General features: G+C 40.7%; 1 protein-coding gene across 1 annotated transcript in view; it reads right to left on the bottom strand.

Moving 5' to 3' along the window:
• LOC127526060 (tripartite motif-containing protein 16-like) overlaps positions 1–17,226 on the bottom strand; it is a 65,187-nt gene that overhangs the window by 29,186 nt on the left and 18,775 nt on the right. The window contains exon 3 of the mRNA XM_051920075.1: positions 2,089–2,675. Within this exon, the coding sequence (XP_051776035.1) occupies positions 2,089–2,667 (579 nt within the window). The 5' untranslated portion in view covers positions 2,668–2,675. The remainder of the gene's footprint in view (positions 1–2,088; positions 2,676–17,226) is intronic.

Genomic DNA, 17,226 nt, shown 5'->3' with positions numbered 1-17,226 from the left:
ATTCAAATGTACTTTGCATATTGTTATTATTTATGAACATTATCAATAATACATTGTTTAAATTATAACTTAACTCCTGCTTGTCTTTTACTACACCTAATTGCCTGAGGTTATACATGTAGAAGGGAACGTGGGGAGAAGTTATTTGGTACAGTACCTTATAAACAGTGGTAAGTCTGTGAGATCTGAGGCATTCTGACAAAGGCTACATAAAGGGGAAAGTAGAGTAAAATATTACTCTACCAAGATAAAACAGGTACCAACAGGCTAAAAGGGCTGTGGCCGTGGTAAGCAGGGAAGAAAAAGTCCAGGGGCCTCGTGCATAACGGCGTGTGTAGAATTCACACTAAAACATGGCATACGGACAAAAACAGAAATGTCCGTACGTACAAAAAAATCCAGATGCATAAATCTGTGTGAACTTCCACGTTCTTCCACTACATAAATCCCGGTCAGTGTGAAAAGCAACGCACGTGCCTGCTGCCACTCCCCAACTCCTCCCAGAATTACGCCTCTTTGAATATGCAAATCAATATAAATAGCCCTTAAGCTCAGCATTCTGTGAAAAGGCAATGGCAAAAGCATGGGGAAAAATAGAAAAATTTTAGCAATACCAAGTGGAAGCAAGGAAAAATGTACTATTTGTTGGTTTAAACAGCGGTATAAACAACAAAAGGAAGTTGATCGAGTGATACAGAGTGTTAGAGAAACTTGAAAGTTCAAGTTCAGATAGTTGCATAGTGCCCGAAATAAAAAAAAAAGTCAGATATCAAATTAGGGTACAGAGAAAAGAAAAAAAAATAGGGACACAGTAGGAAAAAAGCTCGAAATGTCAACTTTAATCTCAAAATTTTGTCATTAAAGTAGAACATCTTAAAATTGTTTGTTTAATTTACTAGTTTCTCAAATCCCATTGTAACTAAAGTAGCACATTAAATGCTTTGTTTTGTATATGTTCTTCTATGTGCTCTATGTGTGTGAATCACTATGTGCTTCTTAAATGGGTTTTCTCTTCCTCTGACAGGACACAAAATCCATTACATTCGTGATATTACAGTTCTCTGAATAATTTAAATACTGAGATGTATACTTGATATCATTTTCATGATGATAGGAGTTAAAGCATGTTATTAAACATGTGTATGCATTGTTTATACATGAGGCCCTGGTCTGTAGGTTATAGTTTAAGGTTTCTTTAATCATGTTTACACAAGTAAACATGATATTTGCCTTCTCAGAAATTGGTTTGCTGACTAATGTCTTAGATACTCAAAACAAAAGCTGATTAGAGCACAAAGAAAGGCAGCTTGGTTTAATTAGTTCAATCGACTGTCCACACATAATACCCGTTATCCCACCCTGGTCTGTTTCATGCCTTGCACAAGGTTTCACCTGGACAGGCTCCAACTCAGTACTCTCCTTGAAAAATCAGGTGTGTAAGGTAGCCTCGGACACAAACAGGCAGACACAGGAAGTCCCGAAATACACACATTTATTAATAATAAAAGTCCGCACAGAACACAGTGCCTTGCACCAAACCCCCTTGTGTCAGTCCCTTTCTCCTCAAATCTCCAGACTGCTTCTGCAGCCTTTCCACTTCTACTCCCGAGCATAGCCTTCTTCCTCCCAACTCCGGCTCATGACTGGAGGGAGGTGGTCCCTTTTATGTCCACCGAGACGTGCTCCAGGTGCCCTCTGATGAACTTCCTGCGGCACTTCCTGGTGTGGTGGAAGTGCCGCATGAGCACCCAGAACCTCTCTGGGTGTCCCCGGTATTCCTTCCGCCAGCACCTCCAGGTGTGGTGAAAGTGCTGACATCCAGGGCTTCACAATCGTTCAGGCGCCCCCTGGCGGTGGCCAGAGGCCCCTATAGGGTTGAGCTTCCATGCTCAATTGCCGTGGCCCCCATACCAGCCAGGGTGGCTGCCCTCTCGTGGTCCAGAGGAGGCATAGTCCCTCTTCCGGTCCTTCTAGGAGTCCCGGCCTGGCACAGCCCCCAGCCGCATGCCACACAGGTTACACTACATTTACAAAGCCCTTAACTCCTGTTATTAAGTTTTTTTCCATTAAATACTAAACTCCACTCACCTGTTTTTCTTCTCTTTCCGTCTCCAGCTCGACCATTTCATGACCATTATGTCCAGTCACCACACATATCATGCAGATACACAAATCATCAGTTTTGCAAAATATTTCCAGACTTTTCTGATGTTTTGCACAGAGTTTCTCCTGTAGATTTCCATCAGGATCAATCAGCTTGTGGCCTTTCCAGGCAGCTCCTTCATAATGAAGCTGCATTTGAGTTTCACAGAAGGAGGCCATGCAGGTCAGACACGATTTCACCACTCTGACCTTCTTCCCATTACAGAAATCGCACTCCACATCTCCAGGGCCATCATAATTTTGAGATGGAGAAGTTAGTCCCATCTTCTTTAATTTCATGATGATTTCATTCAGCACAGTGTTTTTTCGCAGTGCAGGCCTCGTTGTGAAGTTCTCTTTGCACTGAAGACAACTGCTCTCTTGGCTCTCATCCCAGCAGTCCATGAGGCACTTCAGACAGAAACTGTGACCACAGGGGATTGAGACGGGGTCAGTCAGGGTGTCCAGACACAGCAAGCAGGTGAGCTCATCCTGTAATAATCCACACACCTTGGCTTCAGCCATTGTTCGGTCTGAGGAGAAACAGGCAAAGACAATCAGTCAGGCAAACAAAGAAGTGACTTGTGAAGAAATTAAAGTGAAAGTTTGTCTGTGCTCAGTGAGAAGGAGGAGGATATTTAAAGAGAAACCTGAGAGTTCACAGAGAGAACATCTGAGGAAACACTGAGGATGAACAGTTAATGTGAGACAGACATGGGAGCCCAGAGAGTGAAGACATACAGTAACAGGAGAGATGACCTGTCCGGGGGGTTGTCTATTAAAGTTTAATTCATGTCAGTATTTCTTATTTATTTATTAAATACTGCAATCCAGATTTCACAGACTCAAGGCTCAGAGCACATTTACAAATGAAATAAAATGAAAATAAAACACAACAGACAACTCAGTGTAAACAGGTTGGTATGTAGCCAGGCTGGTCCTCTTTATTTGTCAAACTGTCCATCCCATAATAAGTCCTCCTCTCCTGTTTATCAGAGTTGTGTGAATGCTATGTGTGAAGAGAATCAACTAATTTGATGTTAATCCAACAAATCATGACATTTTGTTTTTTTTTCTTTGTTTATGCCAGTAATTTATGAGGTTATTCAGTAAAGCCCGCAACTGTTAGACTCCATCAAAGTAAGTGCAGCCTACTCATTCTAAAAAACAGAATATGATTCATTGATTCAAACACAATATGAAACTGCTTGCAAACTGACATAAACGATGGGCACAAGACAAACCAGACAGATAGACAGACACCAAACACAGAAGAGGTACTGGATGTTCTCAGCTCCTTCACAGATTTTCAGATTTTCTTCGCTTTACAACAAGCTTTTCGTTTCAGCAGTTCACTTTGAATTTTAGCCAGACATCACAGTCAGCTCAGCCTGCTCAAATGCACAGCCTTGGGTGACAGAAGACTTGGGAAAGTTTGGAGTTCACCTGACCCCATCTTAAGCTTCTTACAAATAAACATGATAAAGGTGGTCTTTAGCTGGCTGTTTCCTTGCTATGTGGAGTTCTGATTTAGGTTGTCACAGATTAACAATTTTATGACACCAAGGCTTTAATTTAAGGATGATGTTGCGTGGAGTTGCGTGTTATCATTTCAGGGTTAGAGCAGAGAGTTCTGCTAGTGGTGGAGGGTATGTGTGTTTTCTTCTTTAGCTCACCGTTAGGCTTCTAGTCACATCCTCTGCAAATTCACAGAGAAATCCAGGACTCTTTCTGGCACAAGAGTTTAGTTGTTGAAGTTTCGTTCTCGAAGTAATGGCTAGACTCATTCATGAGCACAGAATGTGCTTTAGAGAGGCGGATCTCAGAACTCATTCAGTACATTGAGCTTCAAGGCTCTATGGAGAGAAAGTTTGTGAGCTTTTCGCTCCATATAGACTGGTACAGCTTCCTTTTCTAAAGTGATGGAAGTGATGCATGAACAAAGATTTAAATGAAGGTGTCACCACTGCTGATTGGGATGATGTAGTGTCTGGTTACAGATCAGTGCCCTCATATTGGTGATTTATTTTGCCTATCAGAACAGGGCAGACTCCAGGAACAAGCCTATAAAGAATGTCTCTTTTGGGCACCTTTTTGTCTGAAGTTTTTTCAGACATGTCAGCTTATCCTTGGTTTACAGCTTTGTCACCAGATGAGGTGCATCAAAAGTTCTCTGTGTTCCCCTAAGTGGTTCTCCCTGTTCACTCCACTCCTTGTCTAAACTGATCTTGCAGAAATGTCACAATATTCACCCTCCCCATAGTGTCAACAAAGCCTTTCAGGGGTGGCTAATGTACACAATAGGGAAGTCCACAATATGAAAGCTCTGGGAAGTCTTGCAAGGCTTTGTTAATGCCTTCGGTGGTGTCTCGGGGAAAAAGTGGGGGCGGATTACACCGTGAACAAGTTTTGGGTGTTCACTAACTGGCGATGGCCTACAGTGACTCGAACATGGCAGAAAAACATGGGTTTAGGTATATCTGTCTGTATGACTAACTCTGTGCACAGGCCTGCCAGAAAAAAAACATTGTGCTCACCCAAGTAATTCAGCCTTGGAAAAAGAGTTTATTCCAACAACAATAAGAAAAATAAATACAGTTGAAGTCAGAGGTTTACCTACACTTGGGGTGAATTCTTTAAAACTCACTTTAAAACCAATCCATAAATTTTATACTAACAAACTATAAATTTGGCACATCATTTAAGACATCTGCTTAGTGCAGGGGAAACGTAATTTTTCCAACAATGTCCACAGACGTCAGAGTATTTCACTTTTTATTATTAGCATGGAGGTTGTATTATGCAGTACTTATATTTAACTTTTAGTTTGGCAGTTCATACATCTTATATAGGGGTGTCTGTACTTTGAGACTGAAGTGTCTCAGGAAACTAGGCTGAAGTAGTATGGAGATGTGATGAGGAGAGACAAGGAATATGTGAGCAAAAGAGTGATGGAAATGGGGAAGAATACAGGTGTTGTGATGTGAAATTTTGCATATAAGTTGTTAACAGGCATACAGCCTGTTCTGAAGAAAGCTGACCACAAATGATGCCTTAACTAGAGACATTTTAAGTAATTAACAAGTCTGTGTGCCGCCTGAAACTACACATCACTATTCACCAGGTTGTATGGTTGCCAATATTCAAATGTACTTTGCATACTGTTATTATTTATGAATATTATCAATAATACATTGTTTAAATTGTAACTTAATTCCTGCTTGTCTTTTACTACACCTAATTGCCTGAGGTTATAAATGTAGAAGGGAATGTGGAGAGAAGTTATAAACTACAATACCTTATAGATAGATAGATAGATAGATAGATAGATAGATAGATAGATAGATAGATAGATAGATAGATAGATAGATAGATAGATAGATAGATAGATAGATAGATAGATAGATAGATAGATAGATAGATAGATAGATAGATACTTTATTAATCCCAATGGGAAATAGTGGAATGTGTGTGAGATTTGAGGCATTCTGACAAATGCTACATATTAATAATACAAAAGGGGAAAGTAGAGTAATATATTTTTCTACCAAGACAAAAAAATTGGTGTAGTTTGGCAGGATTTTGGGGTAACCATGCTTTGCACCCTGTTTGCAAATACTGTTTTGATGTATATGTGTGTGTATGTATGTAAATTTTAGGGCATCCAGTGTACAAATGTGGTGGAAGTAAAACATTGTTTGGTTGCTGAATGGAAGGTAGCCAACAAAGTGTAGAGACTTCATGTGTGTCATGAGGACACCCATTTGTTTGTTAGTTCTGGTGGTAGTGAGTCCCTAATTAAAGTGCTAAGGAGTGGTGGGACATGCATGCACCATTCATACAGCACTTATTCGTTTAGGATCTTTGTGTATGTACATGTATGTTTGCTTACAGAGGCAAAAGTAGGCCAACCCATAACGAATTTGGCAGATTGTATTAGAGTAGCATTGTAGACTCAGAAATGCCTAAACTCATATTAAAGCCAACCATCTTCCAGTGGAGTGGCAGAGGCAAGCAGGCAAAAGCTAGGAAATGGAAACCTGTAGTGCAGGTAGAGAAAGAAGAAGTTGAGCTGAGTGTGCCACAAAAAGGAAGGGGGCTGGAAGGATTAAAAGCAGGAAAACAGAGATCAGGTATAAAGATGACAGCTGCTGTTATAAGAGGTTTACTATCTTGTAAATATATCTGTACTAGGGAGCTTCGCCCCCTGCTCGCTTCGCTCGCCAACCCCCGTGTTTGGTTTTCCGGATACACACTTTTAAGATTTTTTTTTCTCTGAATTGTTGCTATTTCATTAGTTTCACTTTTATTTCAGAACTTCTGTAAAAACAATATTTGTAATCTTGCGAGTCCCAATATGCTAAATCTTTTTAATGAGGTCAGGATAGGTTTCTCTGTTTGTTGGAATTTCAGCATAGACAAAACGATCTACATCATCAGCAGTTAATTTTTTTTTACAAAGTAAAAAAGTAAGTAGAGTTCTGCATTGGACTCCTGTCTGTAAAGTCGTGCTATTTTCCTCTCACAGTTCCAAAAGTACATGGGGTTACCAAGGTGATACCCCAGCCTTTGTCTAGGTTTTTGTACAAGGGCTAGACAGAACGTTTTTGACTCCTGGGGTAAATGTAGCTTTTTAAATAAGCAGACAGATAAATATATATACATGAACAAAGTAACCAATAAATGCATGTGCGGTAAACTCCGTTTTTGAAATTCTCAAGATTCTTTATTTGTCACATGCATAGTTATACAGGACAACACACAGCGAAATGCATCCTGATCCGCTTATCAAAAACTGTGCAAAGTTAGAAGAATATCATTTAGATTAACAAAAAGTCATAGATTGAATGGTAACAGTATAGAAGAACATAATAAATAAGAACAATTATGTGAATAAAGTAGAATTAAGTGTTAAGGTGCAATAGTGTAGTAATTATTGTGCACATGTGTATAGCGCCATTTTTTTTTTTTTGAGCCTTTCTAATTTCCCTGGTTTCACAGTCTCTAACCTGCTCTGCATGGGTTTAGCGTCAACGTTTGTAAACGTCTTTATGAAGTTCTACTTTCTTTTACTCATTGTCTTTTAATTCTGAGCTGGATTGGACATGCTTTTTTTTCAATTCCACTTGTTCTGGGCTGATAATTACTTTACTTATTTTCTGAATTTGCACCTTGATTATTCTTTTCTGCTTTTTTTTCTGTCCAACGCATTTGAGTCTCTTTTCTCCACGTTGCTTTCTTCTTCGCTTAGATGTCGACATTTAATTTATAACGTACCTTATACGCTTTATATGCACCGAGAGCGCTGGATCTGTGTGTGCTGAAATCCTTCACAAGACTGAATGTTTGCTGCCTATTGTCCTATTTGATAGATTGTAAGTAGGGCGTGTCTTTGGTCTCGCGGGTAGATTGTAAGTAGGGCGTGTCTTTGGTCTCGCGGGTCTTTAAAATGTCTTACGAGAACATCACGTACCGTAGACTTGCTTTTTGCTTTCCAGGACAGGATTTCTTTTTATAATAGATAGATATATGTATCTCTCACTCTCACCTCAGAGTACTGCATCCTCCACCCATCCTTCTGCTGATACCAGCATAGGAGAGAGTTTTCCCCCACCCACAATTACAGCAGCCTTGGTAGGCAGAGAGCTGAGGGGACTTCGTGCCAGCAAAGCAGTGGGTCCAGATGGAGTATCACCACGACTGTTGAAGGCCTGTGCATTGGAACTGGGGAGTCCTCTACAGCGCATCTTCAACCTAAGCTTGGAACAAGGGAGAGTCCCCAGGCTTTGGAAAACATCTTGCATCACCCCAGTCCCAAAGGTATCACATCCTAGTGAGCTGAATAACTTCTGGCCTGTCGCCCTGACATCACATGTGATGAAGACACGCGACGCCTTTGACCATCTGCAGTTCGCATACCAGGAGAAGGTGGGAGCGGAGAATACCATCATCTATACGCTACACTGATCCCTCTCCCACTTAGACAGAGGCAGTGGTACAGTAAGAATTATGTTTCTGGATTTCTCTAGCACCTTCAACACCATCCAACCTCTGCTCCTTAGGGACAAGCTGACAGAGATGGGAGTAGATGCATACATGGTGACAAGGATCGTGAACTATCTTACAGACAGACCTCAGTATGTGCATCTTGGGAACTGCAGATCTGACATTGTGGTCTGCAGCACAGGAGCGCCGCAGGGGACTGTGCTTTCTCCAGTCCTGTTCAGCCACGTGCAAAAGTTCGCTGACAACACTGCTATTGTGGGCTGCATCAGGAGTGAGCAGGAGGAGGAGTATAGGAACCTAATCAAGGACTTTGTTAAATGGTGTGACTCAAACCACCTACAACTGAACACCAGCAAACCAAAGAGCTGGTGGTGGATTTTAGGAGGCCTAGGCCCCTCACGGACCCCGTGATTACCAGAGGTGACTGTGTACAGAGGATACAGACCTAGAAGTACCTGGGAGTGCAGCTGGATGATAAACTGGACTGGACTGCCAATACTGATGCTCTGTGCAAGAGAGGACAGAGCCGACTTTACTACCTTAGAAGGCTGGCGTCCTTCAACATCTGCAATAAGATGCTGCAGATGTTCTATCAGACAGTTGTGGCGAGCGCCCTCTTCTACGCGGTGGTGTGCTGGGGAAGCAGCATAAAGATGAGGGACTCCTCACGCCTGGACAAACTGGTGAGGAAGGCAGGCTCTATTGTAGGCACAGAGCTGGACAGTTTAACATCTGTGGCAGAGCAACGGGCGCTGAACAGACTCCTGTCAATCATGGAGAATCCACTGCATCCACCAAAGTATCATCTCCAGACAGAGGAGCAGCTTTAGCGACAGACTGCTGTCACTGTCCTGCTCCACTGACAGACTGAGGAGATCGTTCCTCCCCCATACTATGTGACTCTTCAATTCCACGGGGGGTAAATGTTAACATTATACAATGTTATTGACTGTTATACCTGCCTCGTACTCTCCACCTTGCATTTTTTAACTTGCACAGTAATTTTATCACTCTTTAATTTAATATTATTTTTTATCAGTATGCTGCTGCTGGAGTATTTTCCCTTGGGGATTAATAAAGTATCTATCTATCTATCTATCTATCTATCTATCTATCTATCTATCTATCTATCTATCTATCTATCTATCTATCTATCTATCTATCTATCTATCTATCTATCTATCTATCTATCTATCTATCTATCTATCTATCTATCTATCGTTGGTAATAAGGAAGATCAGTATGAAAAAGAAAATAAAGTAGATGAAAATGAAAGTTGTGGAATGTTGTGTGAAAGTTTTGAAAGATGTAACAGTTGGTGTGAAAAATGTGATGTTAGCATGTAGAACACCCATTGCTAACATAGAAAGCAGGGAAAGCAGGGGAAGAGAGTGTAAACTGCCCATGGTGAATTAGGACAGTAGTAACAGGGTCTGACTGGAACCCTAAAACATGGGTGGGTGACTTACCTGAGATAGATGAGTGTTCAGAAAAAGAGTGAGAATGTGAGTGTGAGCAAAAGGAGAGGGATGAAAGGAAGGGAAAACAGCAAGGGTGTTTCCTTCCATTATTCTCCACTGCACCACAATCTCCAGGTAATTCTGAGGTCTTTCCAGTATTTAAAGAACATGCTACACCGATAGATATTTCACCACTGTTAGGAAAGGTAACCAGTGCAGCATTGAAATTTGATTTAGGAAAAAGAAATCAGATAGAAGGCAGAGAAGCTGGTCAGTTTGAATGGCAATTGTTGACTGAAGGGCATGAACTAGATAATGGAATATGGGAACTGAGTAAAGAAAGGTCTAAAAGTGCTAGTTCAAGAATGACTGAGTTGGAAAGAAAGTGCACCAGTTTAGGAGTTGGTTTGAATGAAACAGGACAAGCCAAAGAACAAAGGATGGGGGATGATGCAGCAGGAAGGTTTACAAGCTCAGGCAGCAAGTCAGGAATGTACAGGGTTGTAAATGTCCTAACAGCTCTGCTAGGCCAGTCAGTAATTAAAAAGCACACGTATTTAAGTTCCATAATTCGAAACCTGACTGACCAGTTGTGTAAAAAGACGGCATATCAATCTCCTTGGATTAAAATGGAGAGAAGTGAGCTGGTCTTGAGTAAAGAACAAAGGTCAGTTTTAGGAGAGATGCTGGATTTGGCACTTGGATTTTGGAGAGGATTTAGCTCACACTTTCAGGTAGCAGTTACCATACAATTAAAAAAAAAAAGGACACACAGGCAATGACAAAACAATGGAAGGGTAGCGCAGGAAAACAGGAAAGGGAAAATAGTTATTTCTGTTTCAATTTCCTGATCTTTTGCAATAGTGCAACTTCTGTTGTAAGGTTTTATGAACTTTGGGTTGGTGCAGGTAATAAATAGTGAAGGCAATTAGCAGAGTAAAAATCCATGCAGGAGACTGGGTTACAACTAGAGTACTGTTGTGGAGTGGCACTAGTGGCCAAGCTGTTCCAATGAATGCCTGGAAGCGAAGTTTTAGTGTTGGCACCAGGTCGACAACCAAGAATATGAGATGGACAGAAACTGCTTTGTCACCTTCCATTTTGCAGACCTGTCTACATAGCGGAACAAATAAAGAAGTTAGGAAAAGACGACAAGCAAAGACTAAAGACAAAGACAAAGTCATGAAGAGAACTGAAGTTACAGCAAGAAAAAGACACTTAATGGGGTTTAAGTGAGTAACAAGTCCACAAGTCACATAACAATAAGGCTAGTCACAATAGCTATAGTTTAAAAAGAAAGGTTTTTTCATTACTGCAGCAAATTTGTATTCCAAGGGGTGGAAACTGTGCAAACCAGTTAAGAATGCCAAAAATAAGGATATTAATTTGGGTCTCAAAGTGTAGATTCTGGGTATTAATTAATGGGGATAAGTAATATAATTAATACTAGGGGGCTTTGCCCCTTACTGGCTTCGCTTGCCAACCCCCAGGTTTGTTCCTGTGGAAATACAATTAAAAGAGGTTTTTTTTTCATGGGAATTGCTACAAATCCATTATGTTCACTATTTATTTTAAAACCTCATAAAAAACCGACTTTGTCAAATGTTTGTCCTTGTGATTTGTTAACTGTCATTGCAAAAGCTATTCTGATGGGAGTTTTAATAAGAATTGCATATCAAGATCTTTTTTTTGCCCTACCACCAGTTAATACAGTGATCCCTCGCTATATCGCGCTTCACCTTTCGCGGCTTCACTCTATCGCGGATTTTATATGTAAGCATATTTAAATATATATCGCAGATTTTTTGCTGGTTCGCGGATTTCTGAGGACAATGGGTCTTTTAATTTCTGGTACATGCTTCCTCAGTTGGTTTGCCCAGTTGATTTCATACAAGGGACGCTATTGGCAGATGGCTGAGAAGCTATACAACTTACTTTCTCTCTCTCTCTCTTTAGCTGACGTAGGGGGGTGTGAGCAGGGGGGCTGTTCGCACACCTAGACGATAGGGACGCTCGTCTAAAAATGCTGAAAGATTATCTTCACGTTGCTACCTTCTGTGTGCAGCTGCTTCCTGAAGCGACATGCTGCACGGTGCTTCGCATACTTAAAAGCTCAAAGGGCACGTATTGATTTTTGACTTTGTTTTTCTCTGTCTCTCTCTCTCTCCTTGCTCCTGACGGAGGGGGTGTGAGCTGCCGCCTTCAACAGCTTTGTACCGGCGGTGCTTCGCATACTTAAAAGCCAAACAGCCCTATTGATTTTTGACTGCTTGCTTTGTTCTCTCTCTCTCTCTCCTGACGCGCACTCCTTTGAAAAGGAAGATATGTTTGCATTCTTTTAATTGTGAGACAGAACTGTCATCTCTGTCTTGTCATGGAGCACAGTTTAAACTTTTGAAAAAGAGACAAATGTTTGTTTGCAGTGTTTGAATAACGTTCCTGTCTCTCTACAACCTCCTGTGTTTCTGCGCAAATCTGTGACCCAAGCATGACAATATAAAAATAACCATATAAACATATGGTTTCTACTTCGCGGATTTTCTTATTTCGCGGGTGGCTCTGGAACGCAACCCCCGCGATGGAGGAGGGATTACTGTAATTTATTTTGTAAAGTAACCAATAAATGCATGTTAGGCAAAGCCCGTTTATGAAATTCGATCATGTAAATGTATGCTCTGATTTGCCTGAACACTGTTTTGAGTTCATTCAATAAAAATAAGACTTTCTGATAAAACAATCTACTGTACTTACGAAATTGGGAATATCCAGAGCCAATGTAGCCGGTGGCATTGTTCTCAAGAATCTGCGGATTTCTGGCCATTGAGGATTGCACGTCATTGTAATAAATAAATCAGGCTGACCGATAGTTCGGGATATTACCATTGCGTTATTGATATTTGAATTTTGAACGTGATCAATGAGCCCTTGCATATGTTCCGTTCTAAGTTTAGCCTGATTCGATTTAATAAAGAAGAGACGATTAGCTTCGACTTTTAGATACGCATTAATAATCTAATGTTGCGATAGACGTTGAGATGAGAGAAGTGGGTTAAATACATTGTAACGTATCGCTAATTTGGACCCGAAATATTGAGTGGGTGTTATATGTTTTTCTGAATGCATTTGTTTCATATTGTACAACCATCCTGTTTCGCCATCTGGGAAAAGCAAAGGAAAGAGTAAAGGATCTGAATGTGGCGATGTATTTGACAGAAATGATGAATCATGCTTTGCCTTTGGATATACACGAATATCTACTGTACTCTGTCTTTGATATCTCCATGTTTCAAAATTACTATTGCTGACAATTCATCACATGTTGGTTTATTATAAATGTGACTGTGATCTTTCGGATTCAGATAGAAATCCAAGACAATTTCTTTGTTCGTGTTTTCTGTAGTGTGATGAACGGCAGGGTCCCATGCCTAGCCGGGATGCCCCTGTTGTGTATGTTCCAGAGGAGCAGCCATGGACAGCTCAATACCTCCCCCGGGGCGCTTGGTGGCAGCCTCCCTGGACGACGCTGATTCCCCAACCTCCCGCAGGGCTCCATGGGAGATGGAGTCCTCCACAGCTTGGTTGGGGTCCGGGGTGGCCGCTAGGGGGAGCTGTCTCCTTCCAACAGCCCGGCTGGATGATTCTACAGCCCCACCCGGAAGTGCAATTAGAACCAGGTGGTCAAGCACCTGGAAAGCTTCTGGGTGGGTTATAAAAAGGGCCAGCCACCACCACTCGAGAGCGAGAGTTGGGAGGAGGAGGACTAAGCTAGAGGAGGAGTGGTGGTCAAGGAGAAGAGTGTTTTGGTGTGTTAAGTGCTTTGTGGGACTGTGTTGGGCCTGTGGGACACGGGGAAGGCGTGCCCCACGGCTGAAGAGAAAATAAAAGTCTGTTTATTTAAGTACATGCCTCTGCGTCAGTCTGTGCCAGGTCGGGCGCTATATAGCACCTTTCACAGTAGATAAATGTCGTGTTAAGTTCAATACTTTTGGACGTATGGATTTGTATCCATTATTGGCTGTATAATTTCTAGTACGTCAGATCGTTTAACTCTTTCGATTCTATGTTGCAGCGCTTCTCCGTGATTATAAACATACACCTGACCAAATTGTTTTTTTTTCTAAATTAAACTTGTCATAGCTTTAATTGGTACGGGACCACAGATTCTCATAGCGTATGGTCCATTAATGTGTAAATCAACGTTTTGTGCATAAAATGATGCTAACGTGAAAAGATTATTGTAGACGCGTATATTTTGCCCGTAGTGTTTGTGGATTTCCCTTTCACCAAATAACAAATCTTTTAATTCTCGCGGAAAAGTCTCCTCATTGGGAAACTGCAGTACTTTTCCCTGATGGCAACACAAGTTTGTCGATCTACAAGTCTCCGACTTAAAGCCATACAATATCTACATACTTCCGACATGTCACCTATGTCCATATATTTGATCAGTGTTTGCTGTTCCGTTATTTCACTGAGTAATGATTTCTGTATGTTAGCGTAAATGCGCTTTGCACTGTCTTGTTTTTGACCCATTCTAATTTTAGTACTGTCATATTTTTTAACTTGCTCTGCGTGTGTATGGCACCACCATTTTTGAACAACTTTATGAAGTTGTACTGTGTCTTGTACTCTTTGTCTTTTATTTCTGACCCCGATTAGACCTGCAAGGTTTTGAATTCCACTTGATCCAGGCTGATTGTTACTGTCCTTAGTTTGTGATGTTGAACATAGATTATTAGTGTTCTTGTTTGCATTCTTTTCTTCGCTTTTGGGTCTGTTTTCGATGCACTGCTCTTGCTCTTTCTTCTTTGCTTTGTCGTTTATGAAGTTCTACTTCGTCTTGTACTCTTAGTCTTTTATTTCTGACCCCCTTTGGATCCACAAGGTGTTCAATTCCACTTGCTCTGGGCTGATTATCCCTTTTTTGTGCATTCTTTTCTCTCCACCACTTTTGGGTTCCTTTTTGACGCGCTACTATTTCTTCTTTGCTTAGTTGTGGACGTGTGATGTTTAACTTATTAATTTTGTTTGAGCTTGTCTTTCATCTTCACTTTGTCTGATTATTATTGTTCTTTTTTCCATTTTGTTCAGCATTCTTTTCTCTCCAGCACTTTTGGGTCTTTTTTTGACGCACTGCTCTTTCTTCTTCGCTTAGTCGTGGTCGTGTCATCTTCAACTTATTAACTGTTTTAGAGCTGCTCTTTCTTCTTTGCTTTGTACATGACCGTGATCTTGTTTGAAAATGGTTGTAAGTAGGGCAAGTGGTTGTAAATAAGGCGGGGCAACAACTGAGCTGTTACATGACCGTGATCTTGTTTACATACTTCCAATGGATGTCAGTATAACGTGGCTTGACCGTGACTTGACCATGTCACGGGAAGTGAAAGTGTCTCTGTCTCTCTGATGTGTCTCTCTGTCTCTCTTCAAGAGCACATCTCATCACAGGATTTTCTTTTATAATAGAGAGACTATTATTAAAGAAAGTTATACTGAGCAAATTGGTGAAATTTTTCTAAAGAGCTGGTGCAGCCTGTAGATTTATCATATGGGCTCCGTTGTTTAGGTATAGTTTAATTGGGAAAATACAGAAGCCCTGCTGAGATGGTCAGCTGTGGTACAGGCACAGGACCAGTGGGCCAATTCTGAACCGAGGTGTTTAGCACATCAAGTATGCATATGGTGAGCAAACAACTATAGGGGTGGCCTATAGGGGGAATGATGAAGGTTGCATAGCTATGATGTCTCATGGTGGTGATGCCAGAAATGTTACCTTTCAAATTTTGATGTTAATTGTACAGTTGCATATGCTTAAACAGATAGTTTGGGACAGGGGTCTAATTAGCAGTCAGACACAAAATCAGCACAGATTAAGAAAATAATTTACACAATAGACTGAAATTGCAGTAGGTTAGTTTAGTGGAAGGTGTGGACTTGTCTCATTATGACCCACCAGATCTGATGACATATGAAGACTGCAGAAAGCTAAAGGAACAGTTGAAGCAGGCCAGAGAAGATACAAGTCATCAGGAACACATCCACGCTCTTCAGATTGTCTTTGAAATAAAGAAGATATGTAATGGACAAATGGTCATGCACAACTTTTAACACTGGAAAAGCAATCACTGCAAATCAAAGCACAAGTTATTCAACAGACTCTTTAAACAATTATGACTGTTTAATTATAAAGAAATTGTACAAAAGATGTGAAATTTTGCATACAAGTTGATAAATATTTTGTATGTCTTTATTTGTAACTTAGACAAAGCAATATAATATTAGTGTTGCATTATTGATAATAACAGCAATGGTTTGATGCTTAAGAACCCCTTCCCCACTTTTAGGAAAAATCTTTGTAATTTTACAACAGGGTTGGGGGAAGTGCCTAAAACAAGTCTGGCCAATATTTCTCTGCTGAAATTTCTCAGTCATCCCCCACAGGAAAGACAGGCTGCCTAACTGCCAAGCTTTACCTTAACACATGGTTTGGAGGGCAGGTGTTAAGGTATTCTGCACACACACACAACCCCCCCCCCCCCCCCAAAAAAATTGGTCTGAAGTATGGCTGCTTGGAACTGGCTTGTATCAGACAGCCTTTAAGTACCGTGACACCCGATTGGCTCTAGGGGTTGGACAGGAATACAGAGCTCTCTCTCTCATACCAAACTGATGAAAGACTATCTCACACCATGAACTGAAAGGGACAACACAATGAAGAGCACAGCTCAGCAGCCATATTGAGACAGGCATGCGGCCTGTTCTGAAGAAAGCTGACCACAAATGATGCCTTAAGTAGAGACATTTTAAGTAATTAACAAGTCTGTGTGCCACCTGAAACTACACATCTCCATTTATCAGGTTGTATGGTTGCCAATATTCAAATGTACTTTGCATATTGTTATTATTTATGAATATTATCAATAATACATTGTTCAAATTGTAACTTAATTCCTGCTTGTCTTTTACTACACCTAACTGCCTGAAGTTATAAATGAAAAAGGGAAGGTGGGTAGAAGTTATAAACTACAATACCTTATAAACAGTGGAATGTGTGTGAGATTTGAGGCATTCTGACAAAGGCTACATATTAATAATACAAAAGGGGAAAGTAGAGTAATATATTTCTCTACCAAGACAAAACAACAGGGAATGAGGAAGCAAGGGAGGCCAAGGTGGAGGTGGATGGATAAAGTAAAAGAAGATTTGAAGGAAAATGTTTGACTGGGGAGAAAGTGCAAGACCGAGGTATGTAGAGAAGGCTGATCAGGCATGTCAACCCCACATAGAAAAAAATGAAGAAGAAGAAGAAGAAGAAAAAGTGGTATTAAAGTCTACAAGGTCTTGGGGTTTTAATTGTTGGTTGCTCTTTAACCCTTTAAACTCATTTTGGACCCATCGGTGGGACTGAAGGATAATTCAAAATTTAATTTATCACAATAACATTAGCCCATGATTTAATCCCCCCCCCCCCACATATTCTTGAAAGTTGTAATTCATTTGTGTACAATTTGACAGACTATTTTCTAATAAATGAAAAATCTTTCAAATGACACATTCCACTTTCTATATATGTTGGAAGCTTTTTTTGTAAAGATGTTTTTAAACTTTACAGGTGCTCATA

The sequence above is a fragment of the Erpetoichthys calabaricus genome, chromosome 16, assembly GCF_900747795.2.
Source record: "Erpetoichthys calabaricus chromosome 16, fErpCal1.3, whole genome shotgun sequence".
Lineage (NCBI taxonomy): Eukaryota > Metazoa > Chordata > Cladistia > Polypteriformes > Polypteridae > Erpetoichthys > Erpetoichthys calabaricus.
This window is presented reverse-complemented; position numbering and strand designations above follow the sequence as displayed.